The 24,967-nt window shown below is 42.7% G+C and overlaps 1 protein-coding gene across 11 annotated transcripts in view; it reads left to right on the top strand.

The window, feature by feature from the left end:
* The window catches only part of DEPDC5 (DEP domain containing 5, GATOR1 subcomplex subunit), a 59,661-nt gene that overhangs the window by 23,573 nt on the left and 11,121 nt on the right, over positions 1 to 24,967 (top strand). For 3 of the 11 annotated variants that reach the window (XM_054006404.1, XM_054006406.1, XM_054006405.1), the window contains exons 22-38: positions 6 to 209; positions 871 to 1,006; positions 3,258 to 3,355; positions 6,598 to 6,663; positions 8,256 to 8,439; positions 9,781 to 9,941; positions 11,017 to 11,134; positions 11,298 to 11,465; positions 12,670 to 12,889; positions 13,802 to 13,935; positions 16,472 to 16,580; positions 19,339 to 19,401; positions 21,142 to 21,293; positions 22,174 to 22,251; positions 22,687 to 22,819; positions 23,912 to 24,020; positions 24,475 to 24,702. In XM_054006404.1, coding sequence (XP_053862379.1) covers positions 6 to 209; positions 871 to 1,006; positions 3,258 to 3,355; positions 6,598 to 6,663; positions 8,256 to 8,439; positions 9,781 to 9,941; positions 11,017 to 11,134; positions 11,298 to 11,465; positions 12,670 to 12,889; positions 13,802 to 13,935; positions 16,472 to 16,580; positions 19,339 to 19,401; positions 21,142 to 21,293; positions 22,174 to 22,251; positions 22,687 to 22,819; positions 23,912 to 24,020; positions 24,475 to 24,702 — 2,361 coding nt within the window. The remainder of the gene's footprint in view (positions 1 to 5; positions 210 to 870; positions 1,007 to 3,257; positions 3,356 to 6,597; positions 6,664 to 8,255; positions 8,440 to 9,780; positions 9,942 to 11,016; positions 11,135 to 11,297; positions 11,466 to 12,669; positions 12,890 to 13,801; positions 13,936 to 16,471; positions 16,581 to 19,338; positions 19,402 to 21,141; positions 21,294 to 22,173; positions 22,252 to 22,686; positions 22,820 to 23,911; positions 24,021 to 24,474; positions 24,703 to 24,967) is intronic. The other 8 variants (XM_054006408.1, XM_054006409.1, XM_054006411.1 and 5 more) reach the window with 5 other exon arrangements.

The following is a 24,967-nucleotide window of genomic DNA, read 5'->3' on the forward strand; positions in this document are numbered from 1 at the left end:
CGCAGATGTCCTTGAGAATATGCTAGAGTCACAGCAGCGAGACTCCAGCGCACCAGGGAGGTTTCATGTAGGCAGTGCAGAATCCATGCTGCACATTCGTCCTGGGGGGTATACGCCACAGCGGGCATTAATAAATCCCTTTGCACCATCCCGTATGCCCATGAAACTCACATCCAATAGGAGGCGTTGGATGCACACTTTTCCTGTGGGTGAGTCTTTGTTATAGAATGTTTTTTGAAACGGTTAAAGCTCTGAGCTTTAAACATGGGGAGGGCACCCCTCTAGATAAGCTGGCAGAGTGAACTGTTCTGGTTTCCTGAGGTAGAATGCAGCACAATGGGGACTGAGCCAGGTACTGACACAACCTGATGCCCTGTTGTCTCTTGGGAATGTTGTCATCTGCTAGTGTCCTCAGTGCTTGGAGCAAATTTATGGAAGATGAAGGAGATGGAAGCCCAGAGTTCTCCTTTTTTATTGTCTGCAGCAGATGGGAATTTCTGGTGGCCTTTATTAGACAGGAGATTCTGGCGGGACTGTGACTAAGCTCAATGAGGGAATTATTATGGAAGTGCACACCTTTATGTTCCAGGTTCGAGATTCAAATTCTGAACTATGCCCAGTTTGCCTTGAGTCTTGTAAAAAGGCCTTCCAAAAAGTGTGTCTGTATTTTAGAATGAGAATCTTCAGTATTTCATTTGATACCTCCTGCAGGTTGAGAGGACTGTGTCTCACAACATTTCCAAGGGACATTGTAGTCCTCCGTATCAATTAGTGGTGCTTCTGCTGTGGAGAAGGAGTTGGGGATGAATTGGGGAAAACTAACGCAACGAGAGAAGATTGGGTGAGACTGATAAATATATAATTGGATAGGTCCATCAGGAGAAGCAATCCAGATCCACCACCAAACTCGTCAGAACATGGCAGAAATGCAGGGCAACGGGCAGCGGGATCTGACGCACTCCTCCGCTGAGCTGCTGGAACTAGCCTACCATGAGGCTACTGGCAGGTAAGGCCATCGCCCAAGTAAAGAAATTGATCTGAGTTTTAAAAAAAAGTGTGTAAAAGGCTAGCCACATATCGGATAAAGAAAATACAGGTTCAGGACAGACATATTTTGTAGTATGCAGCATCAGCGCTGTGTACATATGCCACAATTTTTATTGTCAGGCATAAGGCCCCAGGAGCAAGCATGGAAATAGGGCTTATTTTCCCGCAGTTCATGCATACTTAGGTTACTTCTTGCTGAATGTCTGAGACCCATAATCAGGCCAGTGTATCGCCCCTGGGATCATCCAGGAAATGGCCATGGCAGGTGCCCCAGGCCTTCAATAACTGCCTTACTACTTGGTGCAGGGAAGTGGTTCCTATCTCAAAAGCTGTAACTTGCCATTCCAGAGAAGTATATTTCGAGCATAGGGAAGGGCTTTGCCTTATAATACTGTTTAAGCAATTTCAGCCCTACCCCTCTTTTCCCCCACTGCTGAGACCTGGTGAGAAATAAAGCCATGTTTGACAGGATAGGGAAATGTGAAAAATGCAATGCAAGAACTGGACTGCTTGTAAGAATGGCTAGCTGTTCTTAAATTAAAGATTTCTGTTTTCCTACAAATCTCATTCAATGCTCATTCTATCGAGGTAGAGGTGTATTTTGCTTACACAGACCTGCGATATCAGCATAGTCATTGCACCTTGACCCCTGAGAGAGCTAAATCATTCAGTAGTCACTATGTATATGGTTTTTTTTTTTTTTTTTTTTTTTAAGTTATTTTGGAAGTTAGTCTAGATCTAGTGATGGGTCTATCTGCTGAGCTGCACAGTTACCCTCCCCCACTCCTCCCACCAAGGTATTCCCGTACCAGCTTTTTAGCTACATCTCTATTAACAAGGTCTTTATTATTTCCTGTATCAATGTTTTTCACTTTTTTTCATTAAAGTTTTTTTTTAATGTTCAGTAACTTAATCACTTTAGAATTGTCATTAACTTAATCTCTTTCCTCCGTCATTAACTTTAATGGGTCTGTTTCCTTTCAAGCATTACTTTCTCTGATGTCTTAGCCCTGGTGTACACTGGGGGAAGGGGAAATTGATCTAAGCTACACAACTTCAGCTACGTGAATAACATAGCTAAAGTCGATGTACTTAGATCGACTTACCGTAGTGTCTTCACTGCGGTGAGTCGACTGCTGCCGCTCCCCCGTTGACTCCGCCTGCGTCTCTTGCAGCGGTGGAATACAGGAGTCGATGGGAGAGCGCTCGGGTCGATTTATCGCATCCAGACTAGATGTGATAAATTGACACACACATCCCGCTGGATCAATCGCTGCCCGCTGATCCGGTGGGTAGTGTAGACATACCCTTTGTAAAAGTCCATATTGTTCCCCTTTCATCCCTTGGCTGACATTAACTTTTACTTTTTGCTGCTCTGGCATTTCCCTTCAAGCCCTCGCTATGATTGACCCTCATTGTTTTGGTTTCCTCTCCCTTCTTTATTTCCATTACAGTGTTGTTTCACTCTCCAATCTTTAAGCAGTTTTTCAGGAAGTCACACTGGTTAATTCTTCTGCTTTGCAATTTTCTTTTCCAGACAAGTCTTAGTCTCACCTTTAAGCAATGGTGTCTTTTACAATTCTCTAACCTCCTCCCACTCATGATGGATTTTAATATTCCCATTACTCTACGCTTACCAAGTTTTAGTTCCCAAATTTTGCTTTTTAAAAAAGAAATCTATACACGCTGCATGATACTTCATATGAAGCCTTTCCTTATATGTTAAATTATGGTCACTAACATCAGGCTTTCCTACTCGCATATTCTCAGTTGGTTCCTCCCTACTGAACATAAATAGATCCATGGTAGATTTGGACCTGGTTGGAATTTCCATTTTTTAAAGTTGGACCTGTGCATAACATGGGAATCTTCTTCATCCTTGTTTAGCTGTATTTGTCTCCTAGTGCATGCGTGGGTAGCTAGTTATCTATGAAATCCATTATCCTGTGAGAATATAGTATAGGTCACTGCCAGAGATTGGGTACCAAATTATAGGGATCAATATTCTGCATTGGTACAGAATCTCCTAAGATCCCTCCAGGCCTGTCCTGGCCCCTGTGTGTTGTATGGAGCATTGATTCACCAAAGGCTGAGCTTAGACCCCAGGTTGCTTTTGCATCTGAGTTTTGATTAAAAGACTTGACCTAACTCTGAGAGGTGGTATTGTTTCTCTGTAATGAACCAATCTGCCAGCATCTTGTTCTCTCCAGGCACATCACTTCTCGTCATCCAGGTGACAGCATCTCCTTCCTGAGCTTCAGTGGAATGGATGAGTTTTCAAGCAGTTTGGTCGGTAGTAATGGTGCAGGTAATAAAGTACTAGTCAACAGAGCAGGCTTGGGGGTTTTAAATAGAAGTATGAAAGGACTAGTGATATGGAGCTATGGGAGGATGCTATGTAAGAGGATAACCGTCATCAAGTAACAGAGCTAGGAACCATGGAACATGGGTGGGTCCAGGAGCTACAGGATACAGGTGATGAATAATACTAAGCACTTTAATAGTTCCAAACTAATATACAACTGTACATTGAGCAATTAATGTCCGTTATCCCCTCATTGTTTTGTATCTGTCTTTCTGCTCCTCTAGTTACATTTTATAAATTTCTTGGTATAGAAAAGATGTCCATTGTTTGTTTGTGCTTAACAAATAAGCTCTTACTGTGTGTTCAGTTGAAAGTAAGGTAATCTGCGCCATTAACGCAAAATCTGGTGTCCAGACATGGGGGGGGAGGGGGGGAACAAAATTTTCTCTAATGCTCCATGATGTACTTTACTGTGCTATACTATATTGAGTGTTTGCCTTCTTGGGCTAAAGCAAAATGAATCTGAATATGTATTAAAATATCTGAGTTGCTTGTTTGAGATGATTCCATCTCTCTAATAATTCTCAGAGAATAAAGTCTGAGGTAATCAGCAGTGAGCTATAGGCTTCAAGAGAAGTTGTAAATCGGGTTTTCCATTTTGAACTGTAGGTGCTGGTTGCAGAGCTTTTTACAGCCTTTACGGCCCAGATCCAACAAAACAGTTAAGCATGTGCCTATTTTTAAACCAGATTACATAATGCGATTAGCTGCTTTTTTGGATTTGGGCCTGTGTGAACAATTGGATGAGGATCTGTACTTGAGGAAATAAGATGCACTTTTGAACATTAAATTGCAGATTATTAGGAGTGTGTCTCTTATACTGAAAATTTCAAAATTTCTTCTGAATCTCTTAAAGCCAGTAAAACAAATTTGCCAAACTAAGCATTCAGTTCCAGTAACTGTCTGTCTGTGGCCTAACTTTTCAAAGTATCATCTGCTATTTAGATAAAACATGATCAATGGTAGAATTTCCCAACACTTGGAACAGAGTATTTTAGACTCCCCTTGTTCTCTTCTTTCTAATGTCACAGGTTCATTTTGAGTTTTTGCCCTCCAATGTATAGTTATGATTTTTGCACTTATTACACACATCCCTCCACACACTTCAGTGTCCAAAACAGTTTGCTAGCAAACTTACTGCTAATAACATTTCCTTGCAGCTATAATTGTGTGGAAATCCATGTCAGTTAACTAATCACTGTAAAGTTATTTCTATTTCATGTCCTTGCCTGGGTTTCATTTGAACGTGGTTAATTTTCTTACCTTACATTTATATCTTCCAAGTTGATTTCATATTTTTGTTCTGGTAGTTGTTGGATTGCACCTCAAATACCGTATATAATTTGTGCAACATGAATGCACAGAATATATAATTTTTCCTAATAATAATTCTTTTTCCCTTTTTCAACTGTATTGTTTTGAGAAGCCTCAAAACCGCTGTAACAGACACATATGTGATTTATAGGCAAAATTATGTCTATAGTTATCATGCTTCTTAAAATTCCCTATTAGCGTCTCTTCATAACTGAACTCTCTAATGAGCTGAAGCCACTACTGCATGGATGTGACTCCAGCCTATATCTTTCCATTTCCTATGCCATGAGTCATCCAGAACAGATCTTTCCAACAAGATTTTTAGTGAATCACATCAGGGCATCATGCTCCTGCCTACAGTATAGTTCATTCAGGTATTGCAACATGTGCCTCCTTAGTAAAAAGTTACCCCAACTATTTACATTGGCATTCAACATGTTATCTGTATTGTCCAGCAGATGACAGTTTAGAGAAAACAAGTCTTATTGCATTTTCCTAAGTGGATGGCGGATGTCATTAATGGGTTTGACGCAAGATTAATGGCAACTTGTCCTTGCCTCCTCCTTCTGATTTCCTGCCATCATCATGGAATCAAAAACCCATCTGTTCTTACAGTAATTGCTATATAACGTAGAGAACATGATTTTCTTGGATATTCATTTATTGGATAAAGCGGCGGGTTCCAACTTTATAAAATCAGCCCCTGTGAATATTTAGAAACTCTGCCCAGTACGTGTTCTCCGAGTTAGCTGAACTATGAGTCCATTTCATATCATTAACACTATAGTTAAGATGTTAAACACAAAAGTTTAAATTCTGCAGTCAGTTACATTAGCATAAATCCATAGTAACTCAGTTTAACTCAATGTTAGTTTTGATCAAGTCTAGCACAGAGAGGAAAATTTGGCTCAAAATCTGAAAATGCCCACAACAGTTGTAATTTTTCCCTCTTGATCATGGGTATATTGTCTCTTTTCCCCTTTATCATAGAATGGTGCAGAAAGTACAGTTTATAAATGATTGAATGTCCATATTTTCAGCACCTTGGTTACTTTATCATCCACAAATATTCTCCACTTAAAGATATTTTAGCGGTGGTTTGTTTTTGCAGATGTAATCTATTGCAATAATTCTTAGAGGGTTATCGCTTTCCAAATTTCCAGCTCAGCAAGTGCCCAGGCAGCCAGGTAGAGCTAGACTGGCTGAATCCAGAGGATCATCTGTTGTGGTTTTTTTTTTTCCTCAGAAAGCCATGTACACTGGTGTGTCTAAAACATCTGGGCTACCTTGAATCCCCATAATCTACTCTCATAAATTATTTGAACTCTGTAGTAAATCTGATTTTTCCTCTTTTGCTATATAAATATTTCTGTGGCAGTTTTCATTGTTTGTTTTTACTAACTTTAACATCGTCCTCGATACGTTCTATATGTATTAATTCGTCTCACTTTTTTCCCTTAAGTAAGAAAAAAATCTAATAGAAACATCCTGCGTGTTCAAAAAAAGTGCCCAATTTAGGAAAAATTGGGTTAGCCTTTAAATGTGAAATCTAGAGGTTAGCAAGCTTAATAATTATGGGTAACTCTCAATTATTTTTTATTGCAAGCATTTATAAAGCTGCCCATCACCATGGTATCCATTTTAGTACTGGGACACTTTAATTGAATTTAAAGATGGTGGCTTTTTATGTGCTGGGTGTTTTTATATATTTTATGTTATGCAGTGCCCTGAATATCTTGGGGGTTGGGAGAGACATTATACAATTACTTTGAGCTTTACGCCCGTTTGTGTGAATTTCTCTTAGAGGGAAGAGGAATGAATGTTCTGCACAAATGATTATTTGTAATAAAATACATGTCTGCCTCTCATAGGGATGAACCTCAGAACCCAGAACAAAGATTCATTGGAAGATGCTGTTTCCACCTCTCTGAATCCAAGTAAGCGGGAGGGGAGGGTTGGGCAGGAGGCCTGGGTAGACAAGGGCTGGGGTGTGTGTACATGCAAAGGCATTAGGGGTTGGTGAGCAAGGAGTTGGGAGTCTAGTGAGGCCTGGTCTACACTTAAAAATTAGACCGAAGTAGCTATGTTGCTAAGGACTGGGGAAAATTTCATGCGCTGAGCGCTGTAGTTTGGTTGACCTAACCCCCTGTGTAAAGAGGGCAGGTCGACAGAAGAATTCTTCTATTGACCTAACTACCACCTCTTGGAGAGAGATTAACTACACTGATGGAAAACTAACTTCATTGATAGAAAAACCGCTTCCATTGATGCAGTATTAAACTACGGCACTGCAGCTGTAGTGTAGTTATGCACTGAGTATGCGGCAGCAGTCCGGTTTACATTCTGCTTTCCTGTGATTGTCAGTGGCTCTCTGTAGAGCCCTTATATACTATGGCTTTACATGTTCCTGTCTAAGAATTCATTAAATCAAAAGCTGTATCATTTCCTGAATTCATCCTCTGCCCATAATTTTTACGTAACGAGCTAAAGAGGCTGTTGGACTCTCCTGATCTGCCTCTGAACCATAAAGGTTCTGTTTGGTGCCAGCTGGACAATCTAATGAAAGAGAAGGAAGGCCAGCATTTTATGTACAAGATACCCTTTACTGAAGCTTATATGCCTCCATCTATTACAAGAGTGAGGGCATGGCTCTGCTTCAGAGAACATTTCTTGCAACAGTTTGTCTTGTATCAGTTTCTTGCAACAATATTTCCCCCCTCATTAATGTTAAAATAAAATGTTTAAGGTAAAGTAAAACAGCTTTATCGATGAGATCTGTGCAACAATGATTTATGTAACAGTAATCGCCCAGCGCTCTTAGGGCAGGTTGATTCAGGCATCCCTGGACAGATGATTGATGTAGATTATTTGATGTTGAATTATCTGTGTTATAGATCTCCAGAATCTTACAACAATAGTCTAAATTTAGAGGGGTGTGGGGGGAAAGCAGGTTACAAGATACTATTTTTCCTTTCTTCCCACCCCTTCTGGCTGTCTTCTATTTTTATAACTGTAGAAATGTTCTCTTTTCTGCTGTGTATGCTACCTATTCCAGAAACAGGCTGTCATTCTTTCCCTCACCAACCTCTCCTACAATCATCCAGGAGGAGGAGCTGGTCTGATTTGCTTGTCCAGACTTGGAATGTTGATTTTTTTTTTTCTTTATATGTTTCATAATATGAAATTGCACCTGATCTGCAGTAACCTCAGCAGCTATTTCAGCTCTAGCTTACAATCAACAGATAATTTAAGGTATTAACTTTGAATCCCATTTGCATGATGGGATTGAATTAGCATGTGCACTGCATTGTTTAACAATCTGTGTCTTTCTCTCCCTCCCCTTTTCTCTCTTACTCGCCTTCCTTCCCTCCCCATCCAACCTGCTGGTGACTTTCATTCATATCTTACACTTACCTTTCTTTCCAACTTTCCTCTCTTCACACATCCTTCTTCTCCCTCCCCACCCCTAATTTTTCATGCGTGACCACACGTGCCCCCATTGTCTTCTCCCCATGATGCAACGAGGCAGTTCTGACACTGTCTGCTCCCCCTGTAGTGCCAGGCTTCTGTTGTACAGTTGGGGTGGACTGGAAATCTCTCACTACTCCGGCATGCCTTCCTCTCACCACGGACTACTTCCCAGACCGCCAGAGCTTGCAGAATGACTACACTGAGGGCTGCTATGATCTGCTCCCAGAAGCTGACATTGACAGGTTTGTGCCAACACCACCTCTTGTACAGTCTCTTGCATTGAACCAAAAGGTTCCAGATAATCCCAGGCAGGGATAATCTGGTGGAAAATGAACATTTTGTGACTTTCATACAATATATAGAGTTGCCAACATGGTTGGCAGTGGAATAGATAACCTTTCTCTCTAGATGACAGCTTTGCACCTTTGTCCACTGGTAACATCTGTCAGTTTTGCTTCCCTCTGGATGTTTTAGACATTAGTTTGGGTACAAAACTTGACATGGTTGTTTGTTTTTAAAAAATACAACCCCCATATTTCTTGTGATAAATATCCTGGAATACTGAGTATCTCTTTTTTAAATAAATAAATAAATAATACCACTCCTCCACCCCATTTCCAGAGATACTTTGTTGGGAGAATTTTGGAAGGAAAACCATCGTGGTGTGATTAAACCAAAAGACACACTGAGATTCTCTTGCAATTCTGCAGTAGCCACCATATAGCAGAACACTCTCCCCAAAACCATGCCGCTTCCCTTCAACATCTCTGAAACTTCCCACCAACTATGAAGTAACAAAACAGTTATGTTGACTACTGCCCTGTTAGGGAGGAATAAAACCTCTCACAATGAGAGACTAAAATCTTACACTTTAGGCACTTAGAAGGTATAATAAATGGCTTTATTAAAGTAACTTAATCTGCGTGGAGAAATGTCTGCCCCTCTAAGTGCAGGATACCAGTGTTCAGGAGAAGAAGGGAATATAGGGGCTGTTGGCTACAGCATAGCACCAGGAGTGAGGGCTTCTGGGTTTTATACTAAGCTCTCCTGCTGATTGGCAATGATGAGCCAATCTTTTAACCTCTTTGTGCCTTAAATTGCCCCTTTCTGAGGAAGGAAAGTATTCTCCCCATTTTAAAGGTGTTTGAGTTTTAATTCATGTTACCGAGCTGCTTTGAGACTCTCTGATGGAAAGTCTTATAGAAGTGAATATCGTTATGAATATATTTGCTAAATAATACGAGTGCTGAAAAATACAACTGTCAGAAATTTAACTGCTGCTGTTGTAAATAAATCTTGATGGTCAGAATGCCTCTTATTCTCACTAGCTTCAGAATTGTTTGCAAAATACCATCTTTCCAGACAGTTTGGTAATATCCATCCCCATGAACTGTTGATAGAAGTGATAGAAATGCAGCTGGCTTACATCCGGATCTTCCAAGTAGATCTGTGCAGGCACAAGGCTCCACCTGTGCAGATTCCATTGCAGTAATAGGGCCTCAATTGGGAAAAGTGGAAGCAAGAGCAGGTGTGTGGCCAGTTCCTTACGCTGATTGGTCTTGTGATTAATCCCTTGTGCTCAGGAGAGATGAGGAAGGTGTGCAGATGACAGCCCAACAAGTGTTTGAGGAGTTCATTTGTCAGCGTCTCATGCAAGGATATCAAATCATTGTGCATCCCAAACCACAGAAACCGACTACCACTGTACCACCCCCTCTGAGCAGCAGCCCCCTCTACAGCCGAGGTGAGTGTTACCTGCTTTGTAGTTCCTTTTCTCCATAATAAATTCTGTCCTGTCTTTCCTTCTCTCCTCTTCCTCCAACAGCCTCCACAGTCATCAGTCAGACTCATTCTTTCTCTTCACATTTTACTTTGTCTTACGTGATTGGTTACTTCGAGGGAGAGATTTCCAGATATGGGGTAGCACAAGTGCAGACAATGGAGAGTCAGCTGTGACTGCAGGAGATGGATATGGGGTTGGGAAGGTAGGGCATAGTGTATCCAGGAAAGCAGTTCTGAACTCTGTTTGGAGACTTATAAGAACCCCTGTACCCACTGGGGTTTGAAATATGTAGGTGAGCCAGTTTAACATAGTTCGTGCTAACACAGGTTTAAATACAATTTGCCTAATCACTGTAGAACAGGTACAGCTATTTCTGAAACTGTTTTTTTTTTCCAATTTTAGTCTAGAATAAGTCTTTTGAAACATGACTTAAAAATGGCTGTTTCCAGTCCAGAGTGGGCAGGGTTAACCAGAACTGTCTTAAAACCATGCTTCAGCTAACACAGTTTAATACCCAGTGTAGATGATCTCTAGATTACGTGGGGTAATGCGGTCCCGCTTCCCTGTGTTGGAATCACAGTCTAAGAACAGGATTTGATTTAAAATGTTAATGATGTCTTTTGGACAAAGTTAAAGTAAGGGGAGGCTTGAGGGAGGTGAATATGTGAGGGTAGGAACGAGAATTATTACCCTTTGTGGTTTTGGGTGGGAAACAAAGGCTTAAATGGTGAGATTCGTTTGGAAAAACAACACATTAAGGGATTAACTCCAGGAATGAAGCACAGAGAAGGATAGAAAATTATGCTGAAATTATCAGCCCATCAATTAGGTGCACAACACTTCCTGCAGCATGTCTACTGCTGATCTTGCTGAGCAAGCCTTCTTCAAAGAAATGGTATTAAAGATGACACTTGGTTTAAATAGCGTTTGGAAGCTCATTCATGGAATGTTACAGTATAGGTGCAGTTTGTGCAACAAAGCTGTGACTATTAACATAGGTGAACAGAAAGATGTTCTCTTTATGTATTACTTCTAGGCCTTGTATCACGAAATCAGCCTGAGGAGGAAGATCAGTATTGGCTGAGCATGGGCCGCACGTTCCACAAAGTCATCTTAAAGGACAAAATAATTACGGTCACTCGATATCTGCCGAAGTGAGTAACTCTCCAGTCAAGTAAGTTAGCACTACCTGTCCAGCAGACTTGCTGTCTCCTCCTACCTGTATTTGCTTGGATGACTGTATTCAATGCCTTCTGTTACGGGAGGAGCTGCCATTGAGAGTGCCAGGATTGGTGAGGCTTGCTTTGTCTTTGTCAGGTATCCTTATGAATCTGCTCAGATAAACTACACCTACAGCTTGTGCCCTTCACACTCTGACTCTGAATTTGTCTCCTGCTGGGTCGAGTTCTCCCACGAGCGGCTGGAAGAGTATAAGTGGAATTACCTGGATCAGTATATCTGCTCTGCTGGCTCTGAAGACTTCAGGTGAGAGATCTCATTTTCCATCCTAATTGCTCTTTGTCCTATTTTTTTTTCTTTTTTCCTTTTGATCTACAGTTGACCCAACATTTTTCTCTGTAAAGGCTTGAATAGCTCTGGTGACATGGTACTTGAGGGAGTGTTTGACCTGCTTTCATTGATATGCTATTATCAGCTCTGTTACCCTTGTTTGAATTTTACATAGCACCATTTTTGCATTGCCTGATTTTGGTGCAAAGTCTCGCGCATGCTGGTATTTGTGATCTATTTCTTACCTTCCTCCATCCCCCGTGCATGCAAAAAAGTATGATGACATTTTGTCATCCTTGGACAGTTTCCCTGACTTTTCATTCATTTCTAGATGCAATTCAAAATTTCTTCCCTTAGTTTTTAAAACCTTCTGTGGACTTACTTAAGTTACAGACCTTGCTTGACTCTACTCCCTCCCCTCTGTCGACTTTAAAACTGGCCTTCTCTTTGTCCCTTCACAGAGTATCCCCAAAGGTGTTGAGCGCCTTTTCCTCTGTATCGTCTATCGAGTGAACCAGCCTCCTTGTATCTTTCCACCTCATTTCAAGTCTCAACTGAAATCCTCTGTGCCTTAGCCTGTATCTCTGAAATTTATTTTCCTTTTGCTTTTTACAGTAAAACCTTGTTACAGCATTGCCTAATGGGTTACATTAAAAGTGAAGGTCCATGTGACATTATCAACCTGGAAATTAGTTTTTCTGTACTGTGTTTCAACATGCTTGGTGGTAAATACCTCCCACTGACATTCATCCTGCTGAATGCCCCATTGCATGTAGGTCATTTGATGCTTTAATGGCACAGCCATGAGATCCGTTAAAACCACGGATGTAAGCGAGTATTAACTGCGTTAATTGAAGTGGTTTCAGAGTAGCAGCCATGTTAGTCTGTATCCGCAAAAAGAACAGGAGTACTTGTGGCACCTTAGAGACTAACAAATTTATTAGAGCATAAGCTTTCGTGGACTACGGCCCACTTCTTCGGATGCATACCCAATTGAAGTGGGAGTGCAGTGGGGATCTGGTGATCTTTGCAGTTGTAACTCAGTGATATTGTAATCTACTTGTTGGACTCTAAGCAAGTTGGCACACAACCATGTCGTATAGAATCTCTGATTCACAGCTGTGAGATATGCTGTACCCTGTCTGCTTTTTTTATTTGTCCACCATGTTCCTTCCTCCAGCCTCATTGAGTCACTGAAATTCTGGAGGACACGCTTTCTGCTGCTCCCAGCCTGCATCAGTGCCACAAAGCGCATTACAGAAGGTGAAGCACACTGTGATGTGTATGGAGACAAGCCCCGCTCTGATGAAGAGGAATGGCAGCTCTTGGATGGCTTCATCCGCTTTGTGGAGGGTTTGAATCGCATTCGTCGGCGCCATCGATCAGACCGGATGATCAGGGTGAGCCAGTGTTGTAACTAAACCTTAGTGGGGTGAGAGGCTGAATTTTTGAAGCACTTCTAGCTCTCTAATAACATTCCCAATTGATTGGCATTGCGGAAAGCGGTGCTGTACTGTACACTATGCCTGTTGGCTTCATTGCTTTCTGCTCAGAGAGAGTCTGTTGCTGAAACAAGACTGATATTTGGGAACCACCATCCACTGAAGGACTCTTTCACTGCTTTGTACTGTGGCTATGGTGAATGTGGGGGCATTGTGCATCCTGCTTCTAAGGGAATGATGCTCAGAAGATCCCTGTCCTCTATGGAATGAAACAATTCACTTTTCTGAACTGAGCAGGCTGAGTGCTGCACTCAGCAGCTCGAGTGAAGGAAGTCATATAGGTCGGTGGATCCGTTGTCTATAATTGTACTTTGAGAGTCACCAAATGGCCAATACTATTAGCTGTTGTTTACAGGTATATGAAATTCACCCAAAGAGTCCTGTGCTGCGTAGGAAGTGTATAAATGAAGGAGAGTATGTTTAGTAACTTTGCTAGTTCAGGGGGGTCTAATTATTTTTCCCATCTTAGGTTTTGTCTGCAAGGGGGAGAATGAACCACCTACCTATTTCAGAATAACTCGCCTGTGTGGAGGTACTGTTCTGGAATAAATTCTGAAATAATTACTCCATTTTGTCAGCACAGTAATTATTCCAGAACAAAGTCACTTTTATTTTTGGAAAAGTCCCCCGATGGGGAGCTATTCTGGAATTGCTATTCTAGTCAATTTCCCCGTGTAGAGAAGCCCTTGCTCTTTCGTTAGGTGCTGTCTCCAAAGTATTATCACTGTTATAAGGTGTGACTTTATTGTTGATCAGCTGAACCTTGAAGACCTTGACTCATTGTTTCCTCTTCTGTTCCTTTTTACTTAGAAAGGGGCTGCTCTGAAAGGCTTGCAGATGGCTGGCCCAATCTCCTCTCACTCTCTGGAGCCTTCTGGGCCTCCTGTTGGGAAGAAGGGAACCTCGGCCCTCTCAGCCCTGTTGGAAATGGAAGCCAGTCAGAAGTGAGTCTGAACGCTAAAGTTAATAAACACCCTTATCACAGAGCACCTACCTGGCCCCGGCTTCAGCACATTGGGGAATTTATCATCAAACAAAGGAAGCACCTCAGATTTTGCTCCCTGAGAGGAATTACAACAGTGGGGCAATGCCATCCTTTTCAGTAGGACAGGGTATGTTACATCTGTACAAGTGCAAGGGTAGCAAAGAGAGAAGATTATATTAGTCATTTACAAGGACATCATCACCATGGTATCTTGGTGCATCACACGTGAAACACGTTTGTACCACTTGCTACGGGCAGCAATACTGGCCCTACCCCCAAATGAATCACCTACCCACTATGAGAGAAATAAGGAAAGTGGAGGAAGTGGTAAGGAAGTGCCTTAGTTTAGATCCACCCAGCATAGTCTTGGCTAAAAAGATGAGCCTTGCACCGGGCTCTGAAGGATGACCATTTCTGACACTGACAGTTCAGAAGGATTGAGCTCCACATTTTGAGATCCTTCCATCCAGCTGGTAGGATACAACACAGTCAGTATAACATTACTTTGTATAGAATTGTTCATAAAACATTTGGGGATATGGTTTGTCAAGTCCAGTAATATATCATTAACATTCTTGAGTTATGACATCAGACATCAGCAGGTCTCTCAACTACACTCACATTCCAGTAATGAAGTTCATGTTCATGCTTGCTTATATCCATTACTGTTACTGTTCTGAGGGTACTAAACATCATATGGGAATGTGTGTGATATATTAAGACCAAGCTAGTAGGAAAGCTGTACCAATGTCAGTGCAAACAAAACTATTTCCAGACCCTTGCTGAAGACACCCTGCTTCCAATCCGGTTGTGCCCATCTAGGACTGACAGCCATAGCTCTTCAGGTGATCTATCCATTGGGGGTGTGGGAGAGAGGCAGTCTCTAAGCTAACCAGATCCCAAACCATAGAGATCTTTATGCATTAAAACCAAGATCTTTAATGAGACAGCAAATTTATTTGGAATCTCCTGATTAATGTTGTTAGAATATTCAAAATCTTCATTATGAACTAAAACACTTCAGAGGAGGTGGTAGGAAAGTTACTTCAACTCAGGAAATATAACGTACAGCGAGGAAAGAGACTAAACAGGGAATTGCTGGTGTGATTCCAAATTCCATTTTGTGATAACACTAGAGTCTTCTTTGCTCTCAGTGCTGTGGGTGGATTTGAGAGTAAGTCCCATTATCACAGACATTCTAACTCCTTGTTAACGCCCACTCGTGCTAATCAGTTTTACGCACACACTCGCATTCACCTTCCCACATGAGGAGAGAATTAATTCAAGTCCTTGAGCAGGTGACACCAGCAGGGAGATGAGTCTTGCAGAAGGATTTTTGAAGCCACAGCTCATACACTGTAGGAGACACTGCTGGTTAACTATGTTTGCACGTTAGCTTTGTGAGCTGCCTTCCTTCTCTATTGGAATAGCTTCAGTGTGTTTGATTTTCTGGTGCAAGACTAAAGCCTTGTCCACACCAGAGATTTCAGCTACCAGTGTAGCTGCACCAGCGCTGGTGCAATGCAGTTTATATTGGTGCATCTTAGAAACTGAGCTACCTTGTTTTAAATCACATCTACACCAAAGATTAGGTATGGGTGCGGCTGCACTGGTAACTAACAACTCAGCCTAAGCAAGGCCTCAAACCTCCTAGTTACCTCTTCCCTCTGTTTTTGTGTTGGGCTTAGCAATGCATTGTGGGATGGGAGCAAGCACCTGTTCATTTTACATTAAATGTCAATTAATCTTCTTTTCTGTATCTCAAAAATGTTTGTGTCAGTTCATACTGGCTCTGTTTTGACTGAATGTCCATATTTGAGATTCATCAGCTCAGGCAGAAATAGTCTATAGGTTCATGTAAAAAAAAAAAAAAAAAAAAAGACCCAAATAATATATTTTGGCAGTCCAAACTGCCATTTTCCTTTTAAAAACAAACAAAATACTCAGCTACTTGTAAGAGATTTTCACTCTAACAACTCCCGTCATAAGACAACAGAGTTAGTCGCATTTTATAAATTCTAGTACTATTCCTTCTGCAAATCCCTATGGAGAGTGCTCTATGATAGCTGCGTTTGCACAAAAGTGTCTGCCTGTAATGGCTGTAAAACTGAGGCTAAGTAGATGTGTTACCAGAGATAATTTAGGAATGATGGTGAGTAAATTCCAAGAGTGCTGGTACCAGATATACCACTGAAAACAAGGAGTTTGATGCTAGTGTACTAGGGGAGAGCTGTGAACATATTCAGAGGGCAGCAAGTACTGTGCGCTAGGAAAAACAGTTAATAGAATCAGGACTCCAAGGTATTGTGTATATGGGGTAAAATCATCCTTTTCTAAAAAGCTGATAGACCCCTTTGAGGTTGAGTGTAGGGGAAAGCATCTGTCTCTAGAAAGCACAGTAATGCTTCCTCCCAAAACAATAGTTTTCAGCCAGTGTATAGTCCAACCTGGGACACTATGTAACAATATTTATGGCTTTTTATCCTTTGTTTTAGGACCCTGGGGGAGCAGCAAGCAGCAATGCTTTCTGGGAAGAGCTCTGCCCAACCTGCTGAGAGTGGGAGCATTGCCATCACTCCCACCTATGTGGACAGTCCACGCAAGGTAACAACACTCTGGCCCAGTCTCTAGTTGATACTTGAGAGAGTCTCCTCTGAAATTAACAGAGTTCTTGGAGTGATTGTACACATACATTCCACTCTTGATTCACATGTGCGCCATGCGTGTGAGGTCAGATTTTTTTTTTTTTTAAAGCTAGCAACGTCTGTCGGGGCTGCTGCTTTGCATCCTAGATGTCCTTGTGCATCCCCCCACACCCCCCAAAAAGGCAGAAAGGGTGGGGCAGGTCCAGCTGTCCCTCAGTTCATTCTCAGTTCATCTCCCCTGCAGCGTTGGCCTGCTTCTCTGTGCACTGTGCTTAGTTAGTCTTCTTGCCTATTGGCAACACACAACTTGTTTTTCTTTATTTTAGATAGGTTCAGGTTTTAAGATAGAAACACCACATAGACAGCCTCCTACAGGAGCTCTAGCAAAATGGCAGAAGCTAAATCTCTGAGGTTTGAAATCTGCCCCTTGTGGGAAGCTTCAATGCCACTTAATGGTGGGCTCTTTAAGTGCTTATTTTGTTTAGGAGAGGGACGTATTCCTGAGCGATGTACCTCTTTTCTAAGCAAATTCAAAGATAGAAAAGCCTGCTTAAAATTGTTCCTCTTGGAGCACTTCACAAACCTCATTGGACACTGAAAGGAAGGATGCAACTTTAGACCTCAGTCCTCCAGTCTGTCATTCTGAAGAGCCCCGGGGAGCCGAGATTCCACCCTAAGCCTCCAGAGCTATGTTGACCGAGAAGCTCCAGTTATTTGCCTCCGTTCTGGCTTTGACGTCTGATGGGGTCGGAAGGAGCACTGCTCCAGAGCTGAGGCACAGGTGCCTACTGAGTCAAGACACAAGATTCAGAAGTCTGCCTTGTCTCGGGATTAACTGTCGAGGGGCAGCCCACAGCCTGAGAAGGGTCCCTTTGGTATCTTGCTACTGACCATTAAGAAAGCGTTGATGGTACAGTACCCAGGGCATATACAGCATCCCCTTGAAGATCTGGGTTTGAATGTAGTTTGTATTGCAGTTGAACTGGCACTGAAGTTTTGACCTTTTCACTAATAAACACGTATTTGTATTGGAGACATAGACCTCACTGAGCTGCATGAGAGGAGAAGATCAATACACTTAAACTTGGACAAGCTTGGTGCAGAATATGAAGACTGAAGAACATTTGCAAACCTTCAGGCCCTAATTTGTGCTATAAAATCTCATCTTAAACCTCTACTGCATAGTAACCTGCACTTCTTCACTCCTCTCCCCAGTTTAAAAACCACACTGCTTTTTGCACCATTGCTGGGATTTTGCATAGCAGGACGAGGGGGAGGAGAGTGATATGGGGAACCAGCATGCTCTACAGATGGAGGAAGGAATAGCTTGGCTGTCAGTGATTCCTGCTGACTCCATTGGCAAAGTATTTTATCACATGCTACGTAGGAGACCTTGCTCTAAGCACAAATGCTGCTGGCCATAATCGAAAAGTAACCATATTAAAATCTGTCCTTCATGGAAGATTTAGTGTAGAGTTCAGACAAGTTCATCAGTCACTGGCAGTGCTTGGATACTCCAGTGATAAACTCTTTTATAAATATCTACAAATAGAGATTTTAAAGAAAGCAAAGGGTATTTTCACATTCACAGGTTACAATTAAATGTTTCCATTTGTGTTGTATAAAGATTTCGAACAATAGCAAACCTCATCAAGCAACTTCAGACTCACCCAAAACCATCAATAAGAGCATGTCTCAGACTTCTGGAATATATGACCTCATGCATCACATAAACCTCCTAGAGCTCAAAGCCATCCATCTGGCATGCAAGGGATCCTGGCTGCTACCCCTGGGATCAACAATCCAAGTGCTGACAGACACTACCACAGCTGTGTGTTATATCAACAGACAAAAGGGAGCATTCTGAGTCAGTCACACCAAAATGCACCTTCCCAGGCTGCAGGACACTATGGTGGATCAACTCAGCAGGCAGTTCTCAGACAACCATGAGTGGTTAGCATGATGAGTTAGCTTGGTACAAAAACCATTTGGGGAACACCTGGCAGTTTGTAAAGTTGCTTGCATTAGCATGTGTGTTTGGGGCCACAGCTCACCTGCCATGTTCCTGCACCAAAGAAGGTGCCAGGTTTATAACCATGTGGTGAAGTCCCTGAGGACATAAGTCATGTGTACATGTTCCCCAGGTACAGGCCCAGCTTAGTAACTTCAGCCTGGAGAAAGGCTTGTGCCTAAAGAAGGCAACAAAGAATGAAAACACAAATGAAAACCTAGAGAGGATCAATTGCTTTATCTTTTGTGGGAGGAGGCTCTTGGCACAAGTCCTTGGTTAGCAGCAAGGGAAGAGTCCATGCCAGGTATGTGTGTAGGAGGGGGAGTGCCCATTTAATTTGTGCATGCTTTGACATTGGTGAAATAGCTTCTCTACAGTGAATTTCTCTCCCTCTCCCCTGCACTGTAATAGAATTTGAGGCTGTGCTCAGAGCTGCATGTGCTTGGACAGGCCCCTGATCAGTGTGATGGTCTAATGTGATTGACTGGGGCATCTGTAACAAGGAGGTGGAATGTCTCAGAGCAGAGTCTGCTGATGCTCTGAATTCTGATGTGCCTGCCTATCTGGACGGAGGTGTCTTTTTGGTTTTTCACTCCCTCCCTGTGGTGACTGCACACTTGCACAACGCTGTCTTTGCTTTTCTTCACCTCCTTGTTCCTGTTACTGCTGCCGCTGCTACTGCTTCTACTTCCTCCGATGCCTTCAGGATGGGGCCTTCTTTATGGAGTTTGTTCGCAGCCCACGCACAGCTTCGACCTTCCACCCGCAGGTCAGTTTTGAATCAGATCTTCCCATCCCTGGCATCTGGACTGAAACAATGAAGTGCATCTCAGGTCCTGAACTTGTAACTGAGGAAGCTAGGCCTGGGCTAGTTACCACATGTGCTCACTAGTTTCTGCAGTGGTGAGATGCGCATTGCACCAAAAGGACAGTAATTAATATAAAGGGACTGCTGGTGAATACACTTATTTCCATCCACAGCTCTGTATTTGTATTGTGTTTTGGATACTCCTGTACCCTTCCTTGTTATTCTTTACTTGCCAAATACTCAAAACTTTTCCTTTCACTTCGTTAGTAAGTTCCTGATTTCCACCTTCCTTCACTAAACAAGAATGGCAATAGCTCTTGTCTAATTTTCTATTAAATATCTCCTGTGATATCTGCTTGATAGCTGGTGCTGTAGAGAACCAGGTCAAGGTGCCACCTTAGGGTTCTTAGGTCACTCAAGGATGGAAACATTGTGGAATTCTCTGTGATCTCATAGGGTAGTAGTGTCAGATGCCGTTTGCGCACTCCTTAGTAGCTGGTTACAGGGTAATACATCCTCAGAGGGTGCTGCTAGTCCAAGCCAGCTCTGAGGTTGGGAGGGATGAATGTGCTGTAACTTCAATATGGAGCATCTGCCACTTTTGGCTGTATCGAAAGGGCACAATTTGCAAAGTGTGAGAGCTTGGGAGGTGGCAGCGAGGAGAGGTGACACAGAGTAAAGCCTTCTCCAACCCCCCGAACTGTCTGTCATCCTCCATCAAAGTCCCTGCTGAGGGGAGCTGTATGCTGTCAGTCAGGCCCTGTGCTTGAATCTGGGCATTGTGGAATCACAAAGGCAGATAAGCCCTAATTGTACACCTGTTTGAGTTAGACTTTCTCTGCCGTTCACGTCTCCCTCACCCACTCCTCTTATGCAGCTTTTACATAATTTGTCTTTCCCTAAGCCATATGTGTTAATGGCAGATGGCAGCTGATAATTACAGCCTGTCTTTTGCTGAATCTTTCTGCGTTCCCGTTCTTTCTGAAAGGCTTTTATGTTAATTTTTGCTAACTATTCAGTCTGCCATGGACTAGTACAAGTGTTCCTGCGGGAGGAAAGTGTCCTGTAGTATCACTCAGTGACATGGCTGTGGGCGAGTGCCAATCAGTCTCCCGATACTACCCTAAAAAAATCAAAGATAGCTGGCTTATGGCTTCTTTTTAGAGAGAGAGAAAGAGAGAGGTGTGCATGGGTGTTTTTTGTTTTGTTTTGCATAATGAAAGCTGAAATCCCTCTGCTGAATTCACATGCTTCAATCTCAGAGAAAGAGCTGAGGTTATCTTTTAAATTGCTCACCCCTTCCATTCAGTGACTTGAGATCCTGTTCTATCAGTTGCCATGGCTGTGTGGTGGTGCTTATTCTCTTAAATCTAAATCCTTTCTTGTTCGTTTTAAAATTTGAAAATATCAGACTGCAGCCAGCTTTGCTACCTTGCCACCAGTTCTCTTAGCACGGTTGCTGCTTACTTGATGATCTTTATGTTAATCTGGGTCAATTTGGGACACTGATGTAATGAATTGCAGAGTTGTCAGTAGCTCTGACCAAAGCAAGACTGTGTTTCTTTGTTGTATATGTATAGCTGCATAAAGGACTGCCTGCCCCGGGAAGAGTCTGAGCTGGGGTGCTTACGAGAGGCTGGGGTAGTGGGAAAAGGATTGTTCTGTGAATTACAAGGTGTTGCTATGTCGCGCTCCTTACAGGTCTCTATAGATCAGACAGTTCCTCCAGCCCTAGATGGCAACATGCTGATAAACACAGGCCAGTCAGCTGATAGGGGCAGCACTCAGCCCCTTGGAAGCTCTCAGAATATAGGAGACCAGGGATATGCCACAGCTGGCTCCATTGAGAACAGGTAAGAAGAGCACAGCAGTTCTGTAATGATATTCTGTTCAATACATTCCTCTTGCTGGTAACAGGGGTGGGGGTACTTAGCGTAGGAAACATAGGACAATATGTGCTGTGCTCATGCCATGTGTGTCAGCACTGGAAGGCACATGTCACTTGAAGACCATGTTCTGTGACTTAGATGGAGAATGCTGTCCTTGAATAGTGGCGCTAAAACCAGTCTTCTAGCCCAGTTGTCCAGCATTGAATGGACATGAGCCTGATTTCCCTCACCCCAACAGTCTGCTCCTTCCAGAACTTTTTTGTGGTCTATTAGTGGAGCACTCTGAGGAAGCCAGGGTTTGAATGGACATGGAAATCCAATACCTTCTCTTCTCTGAGGAGAAAGGGGTCTCTCCAGTGCGTAGTTGGATCAAGTGTGTTGTTGGAATCCAAGGGTTCCAATCTGGTGGTGAAACACGGTGGGGGAAGTGGTATTAAAAATAAACTACAGTAGCACCTGTTTCCCATGTTAGTATCTTTAAAATGGCGTGTTTTGAATTGCTTCTGAACTACAGTGCATGCAAATAGGGTTTGTATAGCATGAGTAAATCCAGTGCAAAAATGTGCTTACAGCTTTTACCTGTTCTTTAGTCATCTGTTTATTCCTTAAAGGTAACTAACTCCTCCCCTTTGCTCTGTGCTGCACTAAGGAGGTTTCCTAAGGCAAGAGCTACATGCGTAGACTCTCCTGCCTTTTGCAAATTACTGGCACATGCACCAAGAACAGAAGATAAAACGTGGAACAATTATTGCTGTGAAGAGAAGAAACAGCAGCTCTCCTAAACATCTGCCAAACTAGACTGGCAGCTACAGGACTGTTAAACACAATTTTTTTTACTTTCCAGCTCTCAGCAGTCTTCTGCAAGCTCCCTGACTACTTCTTCCACTCTGATCGAGATTCTTGAAGCCATGAAGCACCCCACGTAAGTTTTGAGTCAAAACATGCCTAAAATCTCACTATGAGGCTTTGAAGCAGGATTTGATGGGTGAGCACCCAATGGAAGAGTTTCATGGTCTATGGTGGAATAGCTTTTCTTTAGCAGTCTTCGTATTATTCAGTTCTAGCCTCTCCCAGCAGGAGTCCCTGTAGAAATTAAGGTACAAAAATGAGGCTACATAGAATTCAGGTGCTACAGTCCCAGGCCTGCCTAAGCAGGAGTCACTGTAGAGGGAGTAATTTAGGAGCTTTCTCCATTGCAAAATACAAACTTCTGCAGTCTCAGAGACTAACGGTACACAAGCTACAGAGAACTTCAGATTTCTCATTCTGGGTTTTCTTCCTCTGCAGTAGTAATTTTTCTGTCTTTCTGTGTGATTTCAGTTCATGTTAATTACATGCTTAACGTGTTGGTATTCAGTACAGGAATCCAGCTGCTCTCTGAACAGAAGGGCCTCTCTCCGTATTGTTTCATCAGTGCTGAGGTAGTCCACTGGCTGGTGAACAACCTGGAAGGGGTGCAGACCCAGGCTATGGCCATTGACATCATGCAGGTGAGAGAATTGACAAGAGGGCAGGTGGATGAGCCAGAAATGTCCCATTCACTGGGGAAAGCATAGATTTTGGGAAACTGTAGTGTGTGTGTGTGTGTGTCTCATTTAAAGTCCTCTTACTAATATATTTTTCAAGAGTGTCTCCACTACTATGTATGTATAGGGAAATGTGACCTATCACCAGGTTTTTATATCTCTCCTTCCCCCAATAAGAGTTGGCTTGAGATGGAGATCACAATAAATATGCAACAATGTTTGTTTTGTAAGTCAGATACTGGCTGGAAAAAATATTTTCTTCAATGGTTTGATTTTTAGATGTCCTATCACAGAACAGTATGATGATGTGCAATAGGTGTTGTATTTTTTTCCCCTGCTGGTGTGATGGTGGCAGTTTTACATACAATCTCACGCTGACTGGTGGTTACCAAAAGCCCTAGTTTTAGCTAGGAGTGTAAGTCACTACAGTGTGGTTGTATTTTCTTCTAACTGCTTTGGGTACTGGAGCTGTCACGAGAACAGTGAGCATTAAACTGTTCTGTTCAAGGATACTTAAATAAGTATACACACACTATATGTAATACTCACTCACTCACTCTGCATGGTAGGTTTTTCTTTTCCCTGTTGAACCACATCAGGGTTTGTGTTTTGAGGCTCAGAAATGCTCTAGAATTCACTTCTATTGAGACTCCACGCCAGCTAGCACAGAGGATCCTAGAACCTTTCTGAGCCCTGAAGCCATGTGATGGCTACTTGCAGCTCCCTGAAAACCCATATGTAAGACAAAGGCACATAAGTAAGAGGGCAAACGCTGGAGGTAGTAGGCAGATTGGAAAGAGACTAGTTAGTAGGGAACTTCAAAAGAACAAAATACAAATTATCTGGAAGATGAGGACTTCTGACCCTGTTCGCTACTAGCCTGCTGGGTTTTCAGCACGTCTAGGGAAGCATTGCTGCTGTTCTCATCTTTACAGGTGAGGAGCTTGAACCTTTAATGTCTCCAAAGGAAAGACCCACTTTCCTTATGTCTCCCCATTCCCACCCCAAAGCCCCGATTCACCACTGAAAGCTGCTTTTCATTTGTTTTTTCTTTAGAAAATGCTGGATGAGCAGTTGATTGTTCACGCATCTGGAGAGGCCTTGCGCACCTTCATCTATGGCTTTTACTTCTACAAGATTGTCGTTGATAAGGAGCCGGACCGAGGTCAGACTTTTATGTAACTACTGAGCTTTCCCCTATTGCCCCTCAGTGTAGACCTTGAATTTTGTTGAGTTGTTGTAGGTGTTGCTGCAGAAGTGTATTCTGAGAAGGGATTTGAAAGGGGAGCATCCTTAAATAAATGTTTGGAGGAGGGGGGATAGTGTATAGGGATCCAAAGTGATGCCCTAGCCTTTGTGAATGTAACACTAAAAAAAAAGGGTAATTTAATGACAGATGGACAACTCAACTCTCCCCACCCTCCTCACCACATACCTTTAGAAAAGATCACCAAATTTCCTTGAACTGTCGACTCAAAGGATGGGAATCGGAAGACAAATGTGAGATCTCCAGCTCCCTCTGAACCTAGGCTCTAGAAATTCAGGAAGTGTAATGGTACCTTGTGTGTTAAGGGGTCCTTGTTCTTGACTGACAACTCTTTCCCATTGCCTTTATCCAGGGGGTATGCAGCAGCCACCCACCATGTGGCACACAGCAGCAATGGACGATTTCTCCACTTTCCAAAGGAAATGGTTCGAGGTGGCATTTGTGGCAGAAGAGCTCTTGCACTCAGAAATCCCAGCATTCCTCCTGCCCTGGCTTCCCAGCCGCCCAGCCTCTTACGCAAGTAGGCACAGTTCCTTTAGCCGCAGTTTCGGAGGACGGAGCCAGGCAGCCGCACTATTAGGTAGATGCGGAACACAGATGACATCTGGTGAAGTACAAGGGAGTGTTTTGAAGGGGAATGGCAGCCAACCAAGGGTATGATCTCACGTGGACCAGTAACAGGCTGCAGATCTCATGCTGGCCGTACATTTGTCATGCAGGTGGTCTCATTGTCATGTCTCTGGGATGCGTTTCACTGGCTGAGAGGAACAATCTGTATCTTGGTTACCTAAAAGTAAAATATTCCCACCTTCCTCTAGAGTTTGAGGAAGAGATAATACTCCTCT

This window comes from Malaclemys terrapin, chromosome 16, assembly GCF_027887155.1.
Source record: "Malaclemys terrapin pileata isolate rMalTer1 chromosome 16, rMalTer1.hap1, whole genome shotgun sequence".
Lineage (NCBI taxonomy): Eukaryota > Metazoa > Chordata > Testudines > Emydidae > Malaclemys > Malaclemys terrapin.